This window comes from Pyxicephalus adspersus, chromosome 12 (assembly GCF_032062135.1).
Source record: "Pyxicephalus adspersus chromosome 12, UCB_Pads_2.0, whole genome shotgun sequence".
Lineage (NCBI taxonomy): Eukaryota > Metazoa > Chordata > Amphibia > Anura > Pyxicephalidae > Pyxicephalus > Pyxicephalus adspersus.
In genome coordinates, this window is record NC_092869.1 from 47,930,766 (window position 1) to 47,955,738 (window position 24,973).

The 24,973-nt window shown below is 42.6% G+C and overlaps 1 protein-coding gene and 1 long non-coding RNA gene across 3 annotated transcripts in view; both read left to right on the forward strand.

Annotated features, from left to right (window-relative positions):
• The window catches only part of CLMN (calmin), a 67,166-nt gene extending 52,527 nt beyond the window's left edge, over positions 1–14,639 (forward strand). For both annotated transcript variants that reach the window (XM_072429060.1, XM_072429061.1), the window contains exons 6-13: positions 1,085–1,275; positions 2,767–2,960; positions 3,967–4,049; positions 4,251–5,501; positions 7,018–7,184; positions 8,047–8,107; positions 8,673–8,734; positions 10,300–14,639. In XM_072429060.1, the coding sequence (XP_072285161.1) occupies positions 1,085–1,275; positions 2,767–2,960; positions 3,967–4,049; positions 4,251–5,501; positions 7,018–7,184; positions 8,047–8,107; positions 8,673–8,734; positions 10,300–10,477 (2,187 nt within the window). In that variant the 3' untranslated portion in view covers positions 10,478–14,639. The remainder of the gene's footprint in view (positions 1–1,084; positions 1,276–2,766; positions 2,961–3,966; positions 4,050–4,250; positions 5,502–7,017; positions 7,185–8,046; positions 8,108–8,672; positions 8,735–10,299) is intronic.
• Positions 14,640–15,955: 1,316 nt separating this feature from the next.
• Positions 15,956–24,942, forward strand: LOC140342378 (uncharacterized). Its single transcript, XR_011923065.1, has 3 exons — positions 15,956–16,051; positions 22,072–22,151; positions 24,880–24,942. It is a non-coding gene; the product is annotated as an uncharacterized lncRNA (long non-coding RNA).
• Positions 24,943–24,973: the final 31 nt, after the last annotated feature.

A 24,973-nucleotide genomic window follows, 5' to 3' on the forward strand; every position in this document is an offset into this window, starting at 1 on the left:
CAGACTGAGATCATCCAATGTCTCTCCCTCTACAGTGATGTCCCCAGACCCTTTTAGCTGGGCGCACCGCCCGGCATTTTTCAGGAACCACCCGGCAGTTTTTAGGTGGTTGTTGAAAAGCTGGGTCACAATACAGGGCTGCCACCCACCTACAGCTTCTTCCCACCTAGCTTAAAAAAATTCTGTGGAGAAACAACTGTACTTCTTGTGACTACTAAGTCTGATCCCCTCCTGTATGGTTTACACTGTAATACAGAATGCTGGGAAATGTTATCTAGTGTCTGTTGTTTCTTCCTTCATTTGGGGTTGCATCTGATTGACCCTCCTACCAGGTGAATTCAGAAATGAAATGAAATGAGCTGTAGTGCAGTGTGGAAGCACATTTCATCCATTAAACAGATATTCTGCCCACTACTTTTCTTCTGTAGAGTGTTTGTATTTTTACAAATCAACTTAATTGCTATTATAATTTGTTTAATGTTTTGTTAAGCTGAAAAAAACTAAACTACCCTAAATAAAAAAAAGTAAGAGTAGATTTTTTTTTATCTTGAAACATTCACAGTAGCAGATCAATAACTTAGAGCTTCCACTCTGGCAAAATCCCACAGATGGTGAAATCAATTCTCCGAAATTGCTCTGCTTGTCCCCATTACTCAGCCATCAGTCCTTTGTGTACAGTGTGCAGTGACCATAAAGAAAGAAAGAAAAACTCCCTAATTCACTAAATTATCCTCCCCCACACACTTCTGGTATATTGATGGTGCTATTATTGGAAGTGTGAGACACAAAGCTTCAGAAAAGATTGAAGTTTGTTTGTTGTACTGTTGATAATTGCAGTAATTAGACACTAAGATTCGGAGCAGGCGCACCCTATATAGTCACCGGTTAGGATTTGCTGCTTCATATTATATCGCGGAACAGAAGTTTATTTTGCAAAATACAGAGAAGCAGTTAGAGTGCCTTGTGAATGGAGAATTTGTTCCACCTTTACTCCAAAATGGACAAACAAAATGCGCTTGGGCCATCGCATCCCATTATCAGTTTTCTGCAGGAACATTTGTGACCATATTATCTCCCCTTACAGATTAAAGAACTCACAGGAAACCTGAACAGAATGTCCTCGTCTTCCAGCCTGACATCCCTGCCTAGCGGGACAGAGTCCGACGCGTCTCATCCCAGCACGCCCAGCACAGAGAAAAGTCTGTCTGTTTCAATTAAGGATCAACGGAAGGCAATCAAAGCTTTACTCAGCTGGGTTCAGCAAAGGACAAGAAAGTAAGAATGGCCGCCTTGGTGCAGCCTCATGTTAGAGTCTGATTGGCTGGGAGCCCGCAAGCAAAGAGCGAGGGGTTTATAGAGTTATAATTATTTGTTTTCTCTGACCGGAGCATGAGAATAATTCTGCATTGTACGAGGAGACAGATTGTTCCTCCAAGGCCTTTATCTAAATGACAATGATTTAGGGAACATTTTATTTTAATTTTAAAGTTTTTCTGCCTTTTGTTATCAACAAAACAAAGGTCCCAAATGTTAGATTATACTTCATTTACTTTCTGGTGCCAATAGTAGAGTTCTACATTTCCCAGTCTTATGTTATATCCAAGGGGAATGGTCACCTAGACAGAGAGGGTGAGTTTTCCCAGCTGGGACAGAAGGTGTATGGGTAGGAGAAGGTGAATGTGGAGTTTCTAAAGGTTTCATTATGCACAGTAGGATCTCTTATTAAAGTTTTTGCAACAATGCAAATGTCCCTGATGGAAGAACATGTTTCACCCATGGAAGTGATTCTGGTCACAATATTAGAATTCTGCATTTCCCAGCCTTATGTTATGTCTGATGGGAATGATCACCTGGACAGAGAGGGTGAATCTCGCCATCTGGGACACAGACAGCAATGCAAGTCTGTGGGTCAGGGGTGTTGAATCTGGAGATTTGCTGTGCAGAGTAGTATCTCCTATTCTAGAGTTCAGTGGCTTTCTTTCAAATGCAAAGTGGGCTGTTCATGTGGTAGAGATAGAATCCAGAAATTTCATCATAGAAATCCAAAATACCAAACCAAGACGTTTTAGAGGGTGAAAAAAAAACTTCATCAGGGCCTAATATTAATTAAAGTAGTCAATGGGGAAATTCTTCAATCCACAGGAAGTATTAGGCTGATTGAAGAGGTATAGGTTGGGCTCAGTGAGGGGCATGATGGACCTCTGCAGACAGACCACTGCCACTGCTCAGTGTTTCTCAGCCAGGGTTCCTCCAGAGGTTGCTAGGGTTCCTTGAGAAGTTTGCACCTCTCAGGTCAGTGTAAGTGACCCCAATGATCTTTTTGGCTATCTGTAAGGGTGACATTTTTCCCACTGGCCAGCAATGTAAAAGGTTTTCTTCGCACTCACCACCACAATAATGTAATGTGAGCTGTGGATATTATAGCCGGGTTCCCCGAAGACCTGAAAGGTATTTCAAAGGTTAAAAAGTGTTGGAATGATTCTTTAGCTGATTCCTAATAAAAATGAGGTGCTGTGTAGACTGACAGGAAAAATTGTCTATACATTTTGAATTTAAAAGGCTTTAGCAGTGAGTACCCCTCCCCCCAGAAATCACATTCTTATCATTATTAGGGTTAATAAAATATTGACCTTAGATAGGTCTTTTGTAGCAGCTGTAGACCTGTTGTCCTTGATCTCAGCCTACAGACATGTGTGCATAATGAAGCATCAAGTAATTTCTTTGTAGCCAGTCTGACTCCATGGATTTTTCTCTCCCCTTTTTAAGGTACGGAGTGGCTGTTCAGGATTTCGCTGGAAGTTGGAGAAGTGGACTTGCCTTCTTGGCCGTTATTAAAGCCATAGACTCCGGACTTGTGGACATTAAGAAAGCGCTGGAGAGATCACCCAGGGAGAATTTGGAAGATGCGTTTACTATCGCCCAGCGAAGTCTCAACATTCCACGGCTTTTGGAGCCGGAAGGTAAAAGATGACATTAAGATATAAGTAATAAAGGGTAACAGATGACAAGTGACTCTTGAAGGGGTGATTTGTCTCAGCCCAGGCAAAGCTACAGCCTAGAAAACAACTTTGTTAGACAGATTTTTATTGATAAAAGGTGTAGATTTCTGAAAAATTCAGCTGATATATATTATGACAGGATGTAATATTATGGGATTATTCAAATACTTGGATATTGGAAACTGGTGACTATTGATCACCAGTGGGTAAACGTGCGGTCACAGACCTTGTTGTAGTCTAGAAAGTGCATGGATCACAAAACTGCCTGAATTTAGCAGCCTGCTAACCTCGTAATGGCATTTGCAGTGATGATTGCGCCTGCAGTTATCAGCTGCCTGGGCATTGTCCCAACCAGTCCGATCATTCAGCCAGTCGCCCTCTCACTGTTTTCTGATTGTTTTTGCACACTTAAGTTCATTGAAACACCTTCAACCTAAGGATTACCTTTCCTTTTTTCTTCTTTTGACTATTATAGTCCTCACCTAATATTCTATTGCGATCTCAAATGTATCTCCTGAAGAAACCTAGCGGCGAAACGCGTCGGTATAGGGATGTTCATTTCCCTTTTGTTTATGGAATCCATTTAGGCATTTATTGTATAGGTGACAGGCATTACCCCCATGTCAGTTTGCATGGGGCTGTTTTATCTTGACACTCATTTATTTGTGATGATGTAATTTTCACTGTGACTTACTGTACATTGTATGTATGAATGCTAAATACAATTTACCTTTTGCTGCTTAAACCCCCGCTTTCTTCTTCCTTTCATTTTTCACGCTATGAAGAATCCATAGTTTCATGGCTAATTCTAATCCATAGTTTAAATCCATAGTGAGCACACCCTTATCATCCAAGAGGAATTCATTCCGCACCAATTCTCTGATTTTGCATCAATACTCTTAGTTCAGACATTTTCACCTCTTTTGTTTGCTCCTTAAGTCTAACCTTTAAATCCTTTGGGTTGCAGATGTTATGGTGGATTCACCAGATGAACACTCAATAATGACGTACGTCACACAGTTCCTGGAGCATTTTCCAGAACTTGACCCGGTAAGTTTCATTTATGTCATTTGGGTTTTTCTCTTGTTAGCCCGTCCTTAAATTTATCCATTTTTGGAAAAAAAATTTCTCATAGTCAAAGAGATTTCTGCCTTTTGTGGGAAACAGTCCAATGTATTTCTCATGACCGTCAATAAACTTACGAATAAAATGTTCATTTCTTAAGAAAAATATTTTTGTTTTATTTGGTAGGATGATTTTAGCGATCATCCCGCAGATGCTCCAGTGGAGATGACATATGTGCGATACAAAGATGGTCCGAAGGAAGAAGAAGGCAAGATTATTACTTTACCCAAACATGAGGAAAATGACATTACAGTGGAGCTTCAGACAAGGCCTCTCACGCCACCAGAGACACACGTCTACACAGAAGTTAACATTGCTGATGACAGAAAACCAAATTCCAAGGGCAGTATAAGCAAACCACATCAGCTGTTATCAGAAGCAACTCAAAGTCCAAAACGAAACATCGATGGGTTCAGGTTTGACAAGTTTTCACGTCAGCCAGAAATGTCTTCATTAAATTCTGAGGTATCTGGGGATATCTCTGCTAATAATTTAAATAAAATCATGAATTCTAAAGTGGAACCATTTTTGTTATCTAATGGACAAGGAGACCTTCACCAAAACCTGTTAGATGAGACTTCACCCAAACCTACTCCAGGTGGACCTAAAGATCAGGAGGCAAATTATTTATTAAGTGATAACTACAACAAATATTGTGATTCTTCTTCATCATTTTCATCGATTTCTGATAGGGAACCTATGGACTTCTTCTATAATTCTGATGATTATCAAGGTTCCATAAAACCATCACCCATGTCAGATGATAGTGGATTGGTGACACCACATGACCAAAATGAAGAAGATGACACCTTCAAGTATGTTCTACATAAACCCAAAGATAACTCAGAAGGTTCTCCTTTCAAACAGATGACCGTCTTCCAAGCATACAAAGCAAGTGCTGAAGATAAGCCTGATTCCAAGAATCTGGATTCAGATAAAGACCTCTTGGACGAGGAAGGGGACTCAATGGATGATAAGAGTTCTGCTAAAATTTCTGTCATACCTCATGACTTATTTTATTATCCTCATTATAGCGTTCCTATTGCTGATGTCTTGCAAGCCTTTGCTGACACCTCCCCAGACGGTAATGATAGGACCAATACAGAGTTTGATGATTCTTCTGAAAACCACTCGGAAGACAGCGAATCGTTTAGTGGTGAAGATGAATTTGATGGACAGAAGATAGAAAAAGTGTCTTCAGTACTAGAATCTGAAGAATGGGGATTGAAGGATTATGGGCAGGATGTGGGGTACACAAAGACTGGTGTAGGACCTCAATCAGAAGGATCTCTACCAAATGGACCATTATCTAAACCAGCCCATGACCTACATGCCAACATTTTGTCTTTTCACTCTGGCTATAATGAAAGTTCCCAGGTAATGTTTGTTAAAGTTGCCCTGCATCACTTTAAAATATTAGTTTTTTTAAGGACTTGGCCATGAAAGTGTATTTCTGAGAAAAAAAAGCTGTCAATTGCTTTTCAAGCAAAAATCCCAAGCAGTCTTTTCTTCTGGTGGACTACAAGAAATCTTCTCCTGGTCTCACTGAAGGAAGAAGATCTGTAGTCCAGCAGGGAATGTAGGTCTGACAACACTGCTTTGGATTTCAGAGCACTGGATTTCTTGCATATTTTTCCCGTACTTGCAGCTGAAATAAAATATAGGGAAGTGCGCATGTACTGCAGAAATGTACTTCATTTTATGCCACACAAACCTACAAGAAGTAGAATTGTCTTTGTGGATTACCAATGCTCTCCAGAATGTCATAGCTGAGCAACACAGTAGGTTCTCTTTAGGGTATAATGCCTTAAAAAGAATATTGAGTTCTTTATCACTTAAAGATTGGGGGTGGAAAGGTAAATCACCTTCATGTATCTCTCATGGCCAGATATTTGTTTCCTGTACACTTTTGGAAATTGCACTCTATAGGTCTGATTTATTAAAGCTCTCCAAGGCTGGAAACGATACACTTTCATCAGTAAACCTGGGTGATCCAACAAACCTGGAATGGATCTCCTAAAAGTCATTTGCTATTTGTTAGCAATTGTTTTGAATCCTGGACCCGATCCATTCCATGATTTCTGGATCACCCAGCTTCACTGATTAAAGTGTATCCTCTCCAGCCTTGGATATCCCTTTTATAAATCAGGCCCTGAGTGTGGCCTACACACACAAACAGTAATCCATTATATCCAATATAGTATCCGGTGCTGGGCTTTCTTCAGCCATGACCATAAAACTAATTTCCAATAATAAAAAACTATTAAAGCATTAAAAAAACAAAACACCAATAACCCCCAATGAGAGGTTCAATTATAAAGAAGTGAATTTTCCAGGCCCATGTGTTTCAATGGCAGTAATTGATTCTCCACCAAGGAATGTTTCAGGGAACCTTCACACAAATATCTGGCTTTTTGATCATAGTTAGGCTGGCCAAGCATAGTCATTCTTCCCGTTTGATTGAGCAGCACAATCAGTTACTTTATTTCGGAAATCAATTGACCACAAGTGATCAATATTAAATGAACCATTAAAAGAACTTTGATCGTTCGGGTTGGAAATTTCGTGGCAGTCATACAAGAGTCCGATAGGATGAGAGCTCTTGATGGATTTTTATTTGATTGAATTTGAAAACAAATTCCTATTTTCTCTAATTCAGAGATTGGTCAATTGAAAACACAGTGATTGATTTGCATACCAATCAAAAAAATAGTTACTATCAATTAACAGTTCATCAATTGTGGCCTGTGGTGGTAGAATTGATTGATTATTCACATCTGGTTAAGAACAAGTAGATAAAATTGTAAACTGACAAACAAAAGTCTATTTATCTTAATTCTTAAAATTCATTCATTTAAGTCTTTAGAAGATAACATGGCTTTGGGTATTTTAGGTTCCTGGAAGCACTGAAGATGATGCCCGGAATGAATCTACAAGAAGCAAAGACAGAATCCTCAGTAGGAAGTCAGACCTGGAGGAAGAATTCCATCTCATTGAAGACCGAGCTTCTAAACTTGCTGCAGAGGTAGAGGCCAGTCTTCAGGATCCATGGTTTACAAGGTAACATTTGTTACATATGAAAGATAAATGCCTCATAACAATAAATTGTTAAACAGACTATAAAGTACAGAACACTGTCTGCTTGTTTCAAAGCTTCTTGCAGTACAGGATTTGGGATAGTTGTAGAACACATTGGTGATGTAAGGCTTGGCTTCAGAATTAATTTGTGATGAGCTGAATAAGCAACTTGCCTTCAAGAAGCATACGCACACCAGGGTGTTCCTGGAGCCCCGAGGCTGAAAGCAGCATTGCTGAAACTTCTTTACAGTTGTCTGTAGTCTAAACGTAGTAGTACTTTACGGAGCACTAACCCATGATATATTCTTCATATGTTTACCTTATAAGCCAGCAATAAAAAAAACATACGTGGTGAATTCAGCTGAACCATATGGTAATGTTTTGGTACAGCCCTTCTCAAATTGTTTATTAAGGGGGAACCCTTGAAATAACTTTCAGGTCTTCAGGGAACCCCTTCTATCATTACTATATCCACAGCTCACAGTATATTAGTGTGGTGATCAGTGTGAAGAATTCCTCTTACATTGCTGGCCAGTGGGACCAATGTCACCCTTACAGATAGCCAAAACATCATTGGTGTCACTTTTACTGACCTGAGAGGTGCAAACTGCTCATTGCCCCAGGAACCCCCAGCAACCTCTGGAGGAATCCTGGTAGAGGAACACTGCTTTGGTAAATAGAATAATAAAAAAATTGTAAAATATGCTTAGGTAATAAATATATAAGATATATTTCTTCTGTTGTGACCTGAGCCATTGGTGTCCACTGGAGAACGATGAGTTTATGTACGAGGCACACAGATGTTAAGAAAAGTCCATGTTATTATTGTTTTTTCATTCTTTAGAGATATTCAGAATGATACGCATGCCCGCAACAGAAAAGAGCCTGAACTCCACAAACCCTTGGTAAGTCACATATATTTCTATTTCGGTAATGCAACATGGCCACACCTTTCCCATTACTTGTGTAGATCTATCTATATGCAGTATAATGGAATCACCTTGAGTGGTTGGCCTTTGGAAAATGGTAAAATCCCCCCAAAAATGGCTGCCAGGCACTGGAATAACACAAGGACAGGTACTTTTCTCACAAGGTTGAAAAGAAACCCCTGAGCTACATTTCTGCAATGTATAGGTGGAGGCTGGGACCGGCACTTCCAGGCTTTTCTAGCAATGGGTGAATGTTTGTCACAAACCTGACATTGTGCTGTTTATAACATTTATATCTTCTTACTTCATGATCCTCGTATTTTACATATCTACTACAAAGCATTATAGGTTATTGTGTGGACAAGAAGAGCTTTGGAGATGGAAGCCGCGGGGGAGACAATGTGATTAGATGGAGGAAAATGTTGATTCTTCACAGGCCATCCATCAGATTTACTATTTGCAACCTGACCCATTTCTTGTCATTTATAACTTGTCAAGCTCATTGCCCTAAAAACTAACAACATTTTTGCTTATTTGGCAGAATTTTAGAAGTTCAAGGGAGGAAAACACAGAGGGTGATGAAGATCAAAATTCAGGACTAATGTAAGTTTCATTCGTCAGAGGTGATAGGTGAATGTTGAGCTTTATGTGTAGCCAAAAAGAAGGGAAGAATTGGATTCCCTGTCCGATTTTTTTAGTGATTCTGTCAGAAACATCCATTGTGCTTCAGGGGTCATACATCACCATACAGATCATTATTATTGGTGTATATATAAAATAATAATATATGTATTACATCATAACATTGCCCCCACAGATACCCCATATCATAACACTGCCCCCACAGATACCCCGAATCATAATGCTTCCCCCACAGATACCCCGAATCATAATGCTGCCCCCACAGATACCCCAAATCATAACACTGCCCCCACAGGTACCCCAGAGCATACCACTGTCCCTTCAGGAACCACAGATTTTATCACTGCAGGTTTATATCATACATATGTTAATTACTTGCAGGATCTTCAGGTCAATATTATTTAAATAGATTTACAAGGATGCTGTTTTTGGTGGGATATTATGCCAAACATACTGAAAAAATTATTGAAGGCTTACATTTTATTTTGGAGGAACCTAATAAACATTCCAAGCGGGCAGTGTTTCTGGAGGATCTTAGCCCAGAACCATTGCGTCGAAACATATTACTGCTGTCCATGAAGCTACAGCTCTCCGTCCCGTACTATTAATTTGTGGTCTGATTTACTAATATAATGAAGATCAATAACTCTTGGCAGCATTGACTGGGAATTTACAGGATTCCTCAGTGACTCACTGGCTCCCCCTGCAGCTTTAACAAAGCACAGCAAATTGGAAAAAATGACGATGTCCCATTTGCAATAAATCACACTTAACTTCTTTTAGGAAAACACTTAGGTGCACATGTGTCAACTTAAAATGATGAATCTGAAGATGCTCTATAGCAGAATTATAGTCAAACTTCCTATAGATTTGCCACACTACTATTACTTCTAAGAACAGAATTATAATACTCACGTTTGCCAGTTTTATAGTGAACTTTGTGAACTCTCTTTACAAGTCGTCTCTGCAATTCAAAAACAAAGTGACATCAGGGCCCATACAGCCAATATTCATGCACAACATTGTTTAGTAAACTCCCTAGCATTTTTTAGCCTGGTCAGCCGGCACGTTTTAGTAACCACCCCGACTGTTTTTGGGTGATTACTGAAAAGTTGGGACACAATACAGGTCACACACGCCTGTCTGAGCGAATACTGTTGTGTTTGCAGGTTTTTTTGGCTTGTCGATGACAAAATTGTTAGGTGACCTGCTTGTGTGACCGGCCCTTAGAATGGTGAGGTTTACATACAATACACATTAAGCCTGATTTATTAAAGCTCCCCAAGACTGAAGACAAGATCATGGGAGAACCTGGGTGATCCAACAAACCTGAAAATGATTTAATTTGCAAATTTTTTCAATCCTGGGCCAGATTCATTCCAGGTTTGCTGGATCACCCAGGCTCTCCCATGATAGTCTATCTTCTCTAGTCTTGGGGAGCTTTATTAAATCAGGCCCAATGTATCATTATTGTACAATGTTTGAACATTTTTTTTTTTTTAACTTTACACTTTCCTCCTTTGCAGCCAAAACGAGTACAGCGACACACGAATGGCGCCCCTCAGACCTGGAACATTCACATCAGATCATGATCTAAGGAAGATGAGTTACATTGGGATCCTGCTCTGGTTTATTTGCTACTGCATTTACATCTTCCCGGAGTTGGATATGGACAAAGTGGAATTCCTAGTGAAGGACAATTAAAGGCTGTCCCGCAGATTCACTGAATTGTTTTTTGACTGCCGCGTCTCCTACAGCAATAATCAAACCTGCTCGCGTTCTGAATTAGAAACAATCTGAATTTTGTGTGCCTTTGTGTGAACTAGCGTGCTACTGCCATCCTTTCCAAACCTTCCCTTGCTGTCTGTTTGTGTAGCAGCTGCTGGAAGGCTTCGTTGGCATTTCTAGTCCTCGTCTGCAGGGCTAAAATGCTGCCTTAGGGCCACAAAACAAACCACAAATGGTTTATCTGTGGTGCATCGTTCAGATCAATATGTAAATGGGGAACTCAATTCAATATATATGGAATCAAAAAGTCAAAATGGGAACAGAATACTCTTCAGCACATGATGATTTTTTCTAATTACTCCACCCCGTAGGTTTTGGAAGGGGGTTGTGCAATTATCCAGGGTCCCCACCTACTTGAGGGCCCCAATTGACAAAATGAATGGTAGGGGATATAGAAAGTTGGAATGCTGTGCATTGGGGCCCCTTCTACTTTGCCCAGGGCCCTATATTATTTTTTTTTCAAAAACTCCCCCTGCTGGTAGTATTATCAGCCCCCCTATTTAACTCTCCTTATGGCAGCTAGGAATTAAAATCTGCATAGTAATGTACAAGAAATGTCAGATGTCTCCTCTGTGTAGGTATGACGATGATTACATGGTGAATGTTTCACACAGTATGAATGTTCCACATAAATTTTATTTAAGGTGTACTCCCTCCCATTAATACAAACTTATTTGGCAGCAAAACACACAGCACAGCTCGGCCGGTGATCTCACTTCTTACTACTGCAATACAAGTTGGTCACCGACTTGCTTGTAGCTCCTTAGTGTTAGACTGACAGCACTGTAGAACCTCATTGGTTCAAAGTTCCCCCATTTTCATCCATCCTGCTGTGCAGGGAATTATAATAAGCCAATATAATGACAGACTTAGGTACCCATACTATCAGCTTGGTGTTCATCTTTAATTTATGTTAAAAATAGCCTGTGGCCACCTTTACAGCCCTGGACCTGGCACCTTGCAAACAAGTCAATATTGGCAGCTCTCGCACAGGGCCTGATTTATTAAAGCTCCCCAAGGCTGGAGAGGATACACTTTCATCAGTAAAGCTGGGTGATCCAGCAAACCTGGAATGGATTTCTTCAAAGTCGTTTGCTACTAGAAAATGTTTTTTAAATCTTGTACTAGATCCATTCCATGTTAACTGGATCACCCAGCTTCACTGATGAAAGTGTATCCTCTCCAGCCTTGGGGAGCTTTAATAAATCAGGCTCACACAATGCAGGTTCTGTACAGGATATAAGTATGTTAGAAGGATGATAATCATGTTATGGAAAGATTTAGAGCAAGTTTCATAGGGGCGCGATGGGGGGGGGGGCAAAACTCCCAGCAGGACATAGATGGAAATCATGGTGGGAAGATCTGAGTATTCAGGACATGCAAACAGGAAAAGAGCCGATTAGCATTTGGTTGGCGAGGTCCTTTATCATTTGTGGGGGCGCCAAGCTATTTATAGAACTGGACACAGCGAAAGATTTTATTTTATCAACCATCAAATCCAATGACTTGTGTTGTCTGTTCTTTATTTTTATCTCACGTGTCTAAAGTTAGCAGCAAATACCCCATATTGGGAGTGGGAGGTAAAGAGGTGAGCGTAGAGCACTGGGAGAGTTCAGGGTGGGAGTGGGCGGGGCAGTGGCACCATGTCTATAGATGAGGGGATTGAGGTGCATTTGGTCTGATTTATTTAAGCTCTCCAAGACATGAGAACATAGACTATCATGGGAGAACCTGGGTAATCCTACAAACCTGGAATAGATCTTTTAAAATCATTTTGGCAAATGTCTATAATCTTGAACTAGATGTATTCCAGGTTTGCAGAATCCCCCAGGTTCTCCCATGGTAGTCTATCTTCCCTAGTCATGAAGAACTTTAATAAATCAGGTCTGTTGTGTTTAGTAACTCAAGTTAGGTGTCCTTTTTTTTCTTAGATTCCATTTCAGCAATGTTTATATTTTCCAGCAGTTTGTCAGTCTGCTGATGGAAAGTGGTCAGGACATTGCTGGTCTGTCCCCAAGAATGAGTCTTATGTCTTTGTATATAATCATCTAAAAAAAGCTTTGTGATAGGAAATGTGCACAGCGCTTATTGTTTATTTTTTATATAGAGTTTACATCTATAGAATATATTAATAATAACCAGAGAATTTATTTATTGATTGAAGGATCTGTGGCGGCAGTGGGTGAGAAATACGTGGCATTAGAATAGGAGTTATAATATAACAGGCATAGAGGACATAGGGAGGCATAGGGATTCAGAAATAAATCTGAGGTCTGGTGCAGTTACCCTCAGCATATTCTAATAAAAGCCCCCTGCACAAGACCTTTCCTACTTATCTTTCTGGCTGGGGTCGGTGAAAATTCTGCTTACCTACATGTGCTGATAGGGAACACACAAAAGGGTGACAGTCAGTATTATTAAAGCAGGAATGCACACCTAGGAACTTAAATTCCAGAAATGTCCTTCCAGACCAGCCAAAAGATTGGGTTTGTGGACAGCTCACTATTCCAACTACTATATGGCCTAAAGCAGCCTTTCTGGACCTTTTCAACATGGGGGAACCCTTGAAATAAATACTAGGTTTTAGGGACCCCTTCTATAATTTCTATATTCACAGCTCACAGTATATTAATGTGGTGGTCAGTGGGAAGAATGTCACCCTTACAGATCATTGGTTTCAATGGTAATTGACCTGAGAGGCACAAACTGCTCATTGCTCAAGGAACCCCTAGCGCCCCCTGGAGGCACCCTGATTGAGAATTGGAATGGGATGTCCAAAAAGCTCATACTGACTTGGTGACCACAAACCTTTGTCCACATTGGGGGTCTGATTTATTAAAGCTCTCCAACACTAGAGAAGATAGACTATCATGGGATAACCTGGTTGATCCACCAGTCCTGGATTGGATTTCTTTTAAATTATTTGCTATTAGTTGGCAAATGTTTTCAGTCTATTGCAGGATTGCTGGATGCCCCAGGTTCTCCCATGATAGTCTAACCTCAGCAGTCTTGGAGAGTCCCTGTGTGTAGAAGTAGTCTGTGAGCTAAAACTATTTTTTCTTCAGATTGTGCCACATGCTAGAATTTTTGTAAATAAAAGTCTATTCTATGTGTGTAAATTTCTGATGTTGTCTGAAGTCTGGTGGGACTGTATTAAGGTTGTGAACATGTGTTAAAGATGTGCTTGAAGAGGACCTGTCATACACAGAGTGGATTCAATAGAACATGTGATATCAGCATAACACTTGTTATGCAGGGGTCAGGTTCACCCTAAAATATGTGTGAAAGGCATTATTTATTGTTAGGGATGATTATTTGTGTAGCCATATTTTTTTACAACGTGGAAGGTTGTCGATGCTTTTTTTTTTAAAACTGTTTAATGTTTTTCTAATGAGAGGCTGGCGGAATGGGATGTGCAGAACCCACTGGCAGTGATAAGCATAAGATATCTGATTGTAATGCACTTACATGTCCAGGCCAACTTACCGCCATATTGGAAACAATATACTTACCATAGGCTAGGTGAGAAGAAATGGGGGAGGCAGTGAGTGATTCAGTGCTGCTCAATGATGCTTGTTTTGCTTTGGGAACCAACGCTGGGGTACAAGTGACCATGCCAGCTACCGATTGCTTGATCCCTCTGCAAGTCCAGCCTAGTGTCCAACTGATGTCCAATTTTCTCTCTTGTAGATGCAGTACCACTTTGTGACCATTAGGTGGCTCCGTATTTGACTTATGTACTGCATCTACAGGAATGCTCTTTAATTCCATCTTAGTTTTTGCTGCAATGATCACCTCATCTCTGGAGCTGTCAGCAATACAGTGTAGCTTTTTGTTTAGGCCGCATGTGCAATTTTGCACCTCCCACTGCCGGTTGGTTCTGACAAATAAAGTTAATTTGATGCCAGCCTCTGGGCTTCCATGACTAAGAGCTCTCCTTAGACTTTGCACTTTGTTCACGTTTGTAGAATTTTTTCCTGCAGCACTGATTGCACTAATATCTGCAGTGTAACAACAGCCAGTGTAAATATAACCGGTGGATGAATCCATTGTTAATAAAGATTGATCTATTTCTGAAGCTTGTGTGCTTGTTTTTTTTTGAAGGTCTCCAGGCTATCCCAACATCTTCATACAATATGGAACATAGTGTTTATGTTGTTAAAATAAAGGATTCTGCTACAGGAAGCATTCCCTCAGTCCCCAAGTCCAGGCTGGTCCATGTCAGCCATTTGTGCACAGCAGGAACAAACTGCTATCTAATGGTGTAGTGTGGTAGTGCAGTGGGATTGTCACATGTCCCTTCATACCCTGAAGGGTATTTGGGGGCAGCACATTGAGGGTACCTTCTTGGAGGCCTCTGGTAGAGAATTATTGTTGGATGTGCTGACAGGTCCGGCATCAAGAATGTCATTGGGCAGCCTCCACACCAACCATCAGTAAGGGTCCAATCATAAAGCAGCAGCATGAATTATAGGATATGTTGGGTTGGTCGGCTTTTTGTTTGCATCAAAATGTTTCTCTCCATACAGATGCAGCTCAGGAAGAAGTGACATGGAGGTCACAGGCAGGTCAGCTGCTCCTGTCCATGAGGTCTGAATGATCTCAATATGCTGCGTGTCACCACATCCTGAATTCTGTGTTTTTGGAAAGTCCAGTTTCCTTTACTTCCTGTGACACCCATATAAGAAAATAATCAGTGACCCCAGTGGGAAGATTTTCCCTTCATGTTTCGTCCCTGTGACAACCATAAGAACTCTCAAGCAGACGTGTATCTGCACCCTCATGGAGTTCAGTGATTTTTGGGGGGAGTGGCAGGCTCATGAGGGGCATTTTACCTTGAGGCCTCTAAATGTGGAAATCAATTTGTGATGGTATTGCCATACCTGGGATTATTTGGGGCCTGGAAACCATTAATAAATGGGCCTTGAGTGGGGTGGGGGGTTCTCCTGATAGAGGCCTCATGGTACCATGGTAACACTGCATGTGGCCAGGACAGCGCTGTGTAACCATGGTAACACTGTATTAGCCCAGGACAGCTCTGTGTACCCATGGTAACACTGTATGTGACCAGAACAGCATAGTGTCACTTGAGTATAGCTGTCTAAGACCAGGACAGGGCTGTGCCCAGGATATCACTATGTGTGACTAGGAGAGGACTGAGAAGTCAGCATCCTGGCCTCTCTATTGCTCCTCACACACAGCTCTTCCCGCCCACTCCGCCTCACAAGGAGAATAGCTCCGCCCCATCTGCCACATGACCTTGACGTCACGCTGTGGGCGGGCCGCACGTAAACGTGATTCTTTTTCGCCTCACGCCGCCGTGCAGTGACGTCACTTAGCCACCTCCCACTTCTTATTTCCCTGCGCTGCGACGCCTTTTCCGGCGCGGGTTGGTCACGTGTTGGTGACGTCAGAACGGAGTGTCCTGGCGGTGGGGTGTTCGGGCCTCCCTACGCCGCTCTCCTCCGGAGCCCGGGATCGTCGCTGCGGGTGAGACCCCTGTGTGTCATGTGACCCACGTCACCCGGCACCGCTCCTCCCACAGCCTGTCGGATGTTTGGGGTGTCTGGCCTAATGGGGGAGAATAGGGGGTTCCGGGCATGTGGGTGTACGGGGGTGTCAGGTGATGGCCGGGGGGACATTTGGGTGCGATGTGTGGAGGGGACATTGGGGTTGTGAGGGATCATAGCTGCAAGGGGGTGCGGGGAGTCACGTGATATGTAAATAAGAGGACAGGTGGGGTATTGGGGGGCAATTCAATTTTGAATGATGAGCAGATTATGGGGCTAGCAGGCTACTGGTTTTGGGGTGCCTCTGGCTGGGGTTATTGGGGTGATGGGTTACCCCCATGATTTGCAGGTAATCTCTGATGATTCGGCCTCCATCACATCACCCCGTGCTGCCAGCACCATTTCTGTTACATTCTCTGTGCTGCGCAGGAATTGCAGCCACAGGGCCATACGGTCTATCAGGATGGGGGTATCACCCCCAATATTTTGGGATGGTCTCAATAATGACCAAGTAATATTCATTATAAAAATCCTCTGTACTTGTGACAGTGATGCCAATAACCCTCCCCCCATTCATTGGTGTTGGTGACCCCCATAATACCCCCCAGCATTGTTGGTGATCCTGCCATTCTAGCATGACAACTCTGCCCTTCATTCTGGTGATCATCGTGCAGTCACGTTGCATGGCCCCCCTGAGCAGTGACACGCAGCCATTGTTGCAGCCCCTGCATGTAGACAGGAAGTCTAGATTTGTAATTGTAAAATAATAGGCCGAGGGTGTCTATTAGGAAAACCAAATTGATGCCCCCAAAATCCCTGAGACCTCTGAGGTGCGGCTTGGTCGTGGTTTGGCCCCTATGGTGTCCGATGCGGAGCATTCAGCCTATTTTATTAATATTACACAGTATTTATATAGCACCATCATATTACGCAGTGCTGTACAAAGTCCATAGTCATGTCACTAGCTGTCCCTCATAGGAGCTCACAATCTAATGTCCCCCCATAGTCATATGTCAAAAATGCAATCTAAGGTAAATTTTGAGTGGAAGCCAATAATCTAACCATGTTTTTGGAATGTGGGAGGAAACCGGAGTACCCGGAGAAAACCCACACAGACACGGGGAGGACCTGCAAACTTCATGCTGGCTGGCTGGCTGGCATTCCAACCTGGGATCCAGCGCTGCAAAGGCCGGAGTGCCTCTGAGCCACCATGCTGCCCTTGATATGTTGTCCATGATACAGGTGCTCCCTCCTGGGGAGTCCCTACACATACCTGGCCCATATGTGAGCCATTGCCCTGTGCACAGAGTGGGGCTTCCCATTACCTACACTGTATTGTAGTCACATGGCCACTTGTGCACTTCCCATTGGTGCACACTAGGTAGCTGGCCCATCACTTGACAGGTGAGCCTCCAGGCAGGGTGGACATGGAAGAGATTTCTCCAGCCGCGGTTCATGTTTCAGGGAGGTTCATCAATCTTTTGAAATCATTCCTTGATGTGCTGTCTGTGCTATTCCTTTGCTGTACCATATTGTCCTATAGAGGAATCAATGTTTGTATAGGTGATGATCCAATATAATGCTTGTTAGCTGTCATCTATAAGTTCATGCACCTGAACTGATATTGTGCCTCTGGGTTGGGGTCAGAAGATTTACACCCTTGTCTCAGACCTTGCAATGGGGTCTTTTTGTAGGGACAATGGAGGGGGCACAACTGGAGTCCAGGAACCAACACCGCATGCACGTTGGTTCCAGCCATACATAAATGGGGGTCGTTATCTGCCAAAAAATTGTATTTGTCCCTATCCAGGCCTAAGTTTTGCACAGTTTGCTTCACAGTGCTGCTTAGCAGAAAGGAGACTATATTTTTCTCTGCTGCAGTTCAGTAATATTTACAGGTCGTATCCTTCGCCCAAACATGTGACTGGACAGTGATAGGAGAAGCAGTGACAAACACTGCTGCTTTCTCCTCCTAGCAGCATGTTGGACTCCTCACTGGAACCTTGCGCTGTCCCTGCCCCCGCTCTGTGAGAGGCAGATACTCGGTCAGGTTTACGTACTGAATTGCAATAATATTACAGACCTGCAGCATGCCTAGAATGCCCTGAATGCCATAAAAATGCCCTGATGGCTAGATGGCAGTATGGAGTACCTGGGTGTTTCTTGGCTGATTGCATTTGATTATAGACAGTGATAGGTGACCCCATATGTCACGCTGATCCATCTTCATTGAAAGAACTGAATTCCAGGGCCAGGGAAGCTGGCAGAAGTTAGATAATGCTTGACGTCCTTCACTCAGGAAGCTAGACAGACTCTTTCTGAATTGCTGCAGCTTCTAATGCACATTGTTAGAAGCTCGGTGTGCAGTGAAATCCCGAGAAAACGGTAGGAGAGGAGCCTTACAATTGTGCAAGACTGAAGGGTGGTCGGAGGGCATATTTATGCAGAGCGGGTATCGCTTCCTCATGCCAGTGAGCTGCTGCCTCGGGTTAGACGCTTAAACTAGGTACACACTTCCAATAATTATCGTTAGAAAATGAACAATTACGACCGTTCAACGATTATATATATCAATCAAATAAAATCCACAAATAGTGTACACACGCTAGATACGATCGTTTGAACGATGCAGGGAGTGACGTGTAAAGGAGAAAGTGTGTTGCAGAAACATGCACTGAACGACCATTCACACTATATTGGCCAACGTCAGCCAATCAGATCCGCTGTGATGGTCGTTCATTTCCAACGACAATCCTTGTTCGTTGGCGTCGTTGGTCACCTTATTTGTGAATGATTTCAGCCGATCGGTAGTTCGTCATTCGTTTCCAACAATAATTATTGGAAGTGTGTACGCAGCTTAAGAGAAACTTCTGCCTGTGGCAGCCCTATAGAGAAAGAATGGGGGCAGCACGACATTGCTCACTGCTGTCATTTGTGCAAGAAAGAGAGTCACCGGCAAGGTGCCAGCAGCCGGAGCCACACGTGATTGGCTGCAGGGTCTGAACACCCCTAATGTTAGTTCTAGATGATGTTTGCTGTAAGAAGTGGAAGATCTGCCTGTAGACTCCGACTTTCCCACCCCACCATTGGCTGGTCCCCACTTTCCTTTTATTTAGTTTGGCAAATAAAAATCCAGCAGGCAATGTGCCAAGCATGGAGATTTCATCTTGGCTCGGAGCTCCTTTGGGTAGTTACATCCAGCTGCTCATTGTAAGGTTCCTGCAGGCTCCTTCATGGGAAGAAGTAAGTACACCCCATGGAAATGGAATTTTCCAAGCAGCCAAACGTTCGAGCAATGCCGACAGATTGGGGGGATAAACGTGAATAAATATTGCCCTAATCGTATGTATAGCTAGATGGCGCCAGAAGCTCATATTGCCCTCTTTACCAGGGGGAAATGACTTCTTGCCCCCCAGTCTCATGGGGGATGGGGTGTACTTTGCCTTCACATATGTCACTCTCCGAAGCATTAGTAAATGTCAATAGAAAGCTTTCTATGTGTCCTGGGAGGCAGACAGAACCGGAAGATGGGTTTATTAGGAACTATCCTGCCCTTTTCTATTGTGCAGTTTGGTTTCTGCTGCTTGTCAATGCAGTTTAGTTGTGTTTTTGGTGGTAATATATCACATTTGTATTGGAAAAATCAATAAAGTGCCTTCCCTCAGAATTAAATAGAACATGAAATCAAAGAGGGAGATTAAGCGGGGTTTTTGGCACAAACCGTATATTCATAGACTCATATACAATACATATGGTAGAACTTAACAAGTGAAAGGAACCACTAAACAATCTAGTGGTCAACAAGAATGTAACTGGAGCCCTAAGAAGGCGCTCAATACAGTACAAAATATTCCAAGGTTGAATTGAACCACAATGGTTTCTTGGGGTTCAACATCATAGGCCAAATAGGCATGACATGCAACAACTCGCCAACATATATAGTTATTAACCATACAGAATGTTTGACCATAAAATCATGTTGCTAGTAGTACCCGACGCGTTTCGCCAAGTATGGCTTCCTCAGGGCTGTTTTGACAACATGTGTTGGTTGCTTGCATAGGTTGTATCTAAATCAATGAACAATATCTTACTTGAGTCCTAAAATATCAAGTACGAGTTTATATTACAAATGTCAACAGTATAGATTAATATGCAATGAAATGGCCTTGATTGCTTGTCAATGCAACTCTTAATGAGCCAATAGTAAAGTAGCCACTCAGCCCACCCACCTTTCGCAGATTTAGGTGTGCCCATGATTTTGGGAATCCTAGATTGGTTGAAATGGTAACATAGGGGTACCTATGGGTGCCCGCACTATGGACGTGTAAGTACTTGCATACTCCTAGCAAGCATTAAAAGAACTTGGCTTTGACATCCTGTACTCGGCTTTTTCCTTGCTTGGGGTCTTTGGCCAACATGAGATGGTGTAACAGATCCAGCAGATTCTGATGGTCTGTGTTCAGGGAAACCCTAATTGCAGGAGAGAAGAATATAACATACCTGGGGCATCAGAACCTCTGTTGTTGATGAATTTCTCCACAATGCACATAGCTTTTTAGGGGTGAATGAGGAATAGTTTTAAAGTGTTTGTATTGCATACTGTCTGTAATAAAATGTACCTGCATGTTTGAAATCGTCAATGTACACCAAGCTGTGCAAGAACAGTGCAATGTATGATCGGTCATTGCTGGCTGCTGGGAACAAACAAACTCCTATGTGCACACGCCAGGGTTATGTCATTCCTCCCTGGCCAGTCAAGATAGCCAAAAATCCCAAACTCGGGGGAGCACTGAGTGAAGATGATGAAGCGAGGAGAGGGAGTGTACTGTAAAATAAAATCTAATCAGGCAGATAGTTTATTTTATTGCAGAAAAGACATCACCGGTCCATTCTGCAATACTGATTTCTCACAGTCACTATTAAAAGTGGAACCACATCCGCAGCTACTTGCCTATCCCCATTCCATTGCGGACTGCTGCCATCTTCCTTTTTTACTTCCTGAAGACAATCTGGCCATTCTGATTGGCTGTGCCAGGATAACATAACTCCCACGTGGGCACATGGCAGTTTATTCAATCCCGCCATGCGGAGGGGAAGCTGGGATGCACATTTACAGCTTGGTTCTGAACAAGAATGTGAGAATATTTCTCGCAGAGGGGACATGGCCTGACCCTTTCTGCCTGAATCTCAGAAGTTCAAAGTGGGACTTTAATTCCTCTGCAAGTTTCCACTTTCACATCTGAACCAGCATGGCCGTCATAAGCTTGTCTGTGTACTAGTGAGATAAAGGGGAATCTGCAGGTAAATGACGCCCACGTGCACCTAAATCACCTTTTTATTTTACATTCTCTATTTTGTCGCTGGACTTTGTTGTCCACTCTCGATCCATCTGGATAATCACCAGAGCATCCATTTTTTTTTATTGCTCACATTAACCTGGTTTTTATTTTTTAAGTTGCAGTAAATGTTTGACTTTGCCGTTTTTTTTTCCTCCTCGGATTGTTAACTCTGGTGTAATGTTATATTTCCTTCTGAATGTGAAAATGGCAGTTCACAGACCACATTGAAATCAGCGTTTTACAAGCTGTTTTAAGACGTAAAGCATACACACAACATCTTCCCGTCCCAAAGCTAGTCACTTAAACTAATTAAACGTCCCCCCCCCCCACCACCTTCTGCCCGAATATGTGGATTTGATTCAGGTCTACCGAGAGAAAGCAGTAAATATCGGAGCAACTGCGTCTGTCCGCTGTTTCCATGTTCAACGCTCAGTGTTTCCGCCCACGCTAATTGTCTTCTCTCCCAGAATTGTGTACAAAGCAAACCTTTCTTCTTCTTCTCGCCTTCTCCCTCGCTCTTGTGCCCAGGACTGATCTGCCAAGAAAGGCACATTGTAATAAGATTTGTGAATTCCCCTCCATGCAGAACACAAGAACAGACCAGCACATGGCTTTTTATGTGACTTCTGCGGTACATGTACCCATTTTATATTTCCTTTAGGTTACCAAGGGTGATTCTGAGTTACTGGCGGCTTCCTCGGGGACGTCTCATAATCGGCACCGAGGTAAAGGATTACGCAGGTAATAAGCTGCAATGGATGGTCGTTCCTGACAGACGCAGCCGCTTGCTAAGTACACACAGGGGCACCATATGCAAGACCTCAAACGTCTGCGAGCATCTTTTTATAATCCCACCGAGTTGTATAATGTTCGCCACGCACCATATAGCTGTGTCCACGCTGTGTAATTACTCAAATAAAAGCAATCTTTGGCACCCATTAAGGGGACCGGACGCAGCAGGCTGCTCACGCATGCACCATGACCTCATTCTACAGTTAACCTGTCTGTGGCGGGGCCGGAGCTGCACTTTTATTTGCTTTGTAAAAGAACGTTGCCAAAGGTTTTAAGGAACCAGAAAATGAAGAATGTGTTAAACAGCCTTCTCGACAGGCAGGGGGTGGAAAGCGAACACAGGAATTAAGTAACAAAACTGGAACATTAATCTGTGCCTATAAAATGCCAGCCACCCAATGGGTAAACAATGACACATGGTTATTCTGAGCAACCATGAACATGGGTTATTCAAAGGGAAGTCACAGAGTATTCTCAGTGTTTCATTGTAACATTGTATTTTAACCCAACCTAATTCAAGCGCTTGTGCTTTGCCTTTAAATCCCTCCACAGCTCCCACCTACCTACCTGATATACAAATCCCTCCACAGCTCTTATCCCACCTACCTACCTGATACACAAATCCCTCCACGGTTCTTGTCCCACTTACCTTTCTGCCCTGATAGAAACCCCCCTCCCTCAGCCGCTCTCTCTGCTCCTCCGATGATTTAATAATTAGTCCTCACTGATAACCTCATCCCACGCACGGCTTCAAGACTTTTCTAGAGCTGACCCGATTCTCTGGAATGGCCTTTCTCTTCCTATTCAGCTTGCTCCTACTTTCTGCTCATTTAAAAGAGCCCTCAAAACCCAACGCTTCCCCCTCACCTACCCGTCTTCTTCTGTCTCCTAAACCCTCACTACTTCCCACCATTCCATATCTCCTCCTATTGTGTGATACTTCCCCCACCTCCTAGATTGTAAGCTCTTCTGGGCAGGGTCCTCTCCTCCTGTGTCACTGTCTGTATCTGTCTGTCACTTGCAACCCCTATTTATTGTACAGCGCTGCGTAATATGTTGGTGCTATATAAATCCTGATTAATAATAACCTTTAATGTTCATTTTTCTATTATACCTTTACAGTTGCTTCCATTTCTAGTGGTTGGCATGAAAGGAATGTGCACTTTGCTTAAGGTACATAGATTGCAAGATTTATTTTTCAGGCAAATCTTGTGAAATTTTTGGGTGGATTTGGAGAAGGTTCAAACCCACGTTCATATTTATCAGTCTTTCTATTTAGTTTCATATAAGCTTCCTTTGTACTGAATTAGCTTACTTTGTTTGCATTGCATGCTGTGATTCCGCAATGTGCATTATCAAGTGCAGCAAGTCAAAGCCCGCTTCATTTCCTGGCCGGGGGACGTCTCACATTATCTAGCCTCTCCCTCCCCGTGCCTTCTATTAATTTGATTTCATATGTTTTTGACCGTGGAGTTTCGGCATTACTTGTAGGTATTACGTAGGGTGGTTTGCATACAAATACAGCCTACCTATGAACTCCGCTGCCCATAGATTGACACTCACCCATCGAGGCATATTGAGATTTGTAGAACTCTTCAAGAGAACCCCCCCTTTTCTTGCATCAAGGCCGAGGGCTCTCGAGAGGAGTACTGAGGTAGGGTGCTGTAAGGAGGAGGCTACGTACAGCACCCCATCAACACTTCCTACTAGCCATGATCTGCCTGCATTGTATAGAGAATTTAATATTATTAAACAGCATTTATATAGCACCAACATATTACCTAGCACTGTACATTAAATAGGGGATGCAAATGACAAACAAATACAGACTGTGACACTGGAGGAGAGAACCCTGCCCCGAAGAGCTTACAATCTAGTAGAGAAGCACAGGAAATGTGTACCTGGTCCAGTATTGGGTATGTAATGAAACGGGAAAGGTTTTATTCACAAACTTAATTGTTAAGAAGGGGTTGAAGAACTGAGACCAAACAAAAGCAAAAATAAACATCTGTCTTTAAGGATTTTATTACTCTCTAGGTGGACTCCCTGCAATATAATAGCAACCATATTGTCATCGCATTGTGCTCAGGGGTGTGCCCAGCTGCAAGGGTCTGGGGAGATCACTGCAGTGTTTGAGAAGTTAGGAATCACTGACGTTTTTGTGTAGGGTGAGATACTCTATTATGTAATTTTGGCTTTGGTACGGGTTTACCTCTACTATGGGTTTCCAGAAATTCTCCAGGTTTTTCTACTTTTTAGCAAGATCTATTGTCTGAGTCTCTGGATTTGCAGCAAACCCAACCAATGCCAACACTAGCTTCCGATGCCTTTGCATAAGGTGCACCAGGTTTGCTCCAGAATTCATTAACAAGTAACTTCCACCCCTCCTCTTCAGTGAGATTTGCAGCGCTGTCCAGAAATGGAAACAAGAAGATTTTCCTATTGTTAGTATGCGGTGCGCACTATGTCTGGCAGAGAGTAGATAGCAGATTTCATTTTATACTATAAATGCCCCCTCTTAATAAGTGAATGTCTTGTTACCCTGAAGAATACAAATGTTGATGTGTTGAAGGACACAGAAAAGTTCCTCACTTCCTAATATCAGCTCCCTGACCCCTCGGTGTTCTTATGACCAGAAACGTGGTCTTTATAATTTATTCTGTCTTTTCCTTTCTAGATATGATGGTGTTGAAGTACTTGTCATGTGTCGTCCTAGTACAGTTCTCACAGACTGAAACTGGTGAGTCCTCTTCTATTCTTCTTTTATGGTT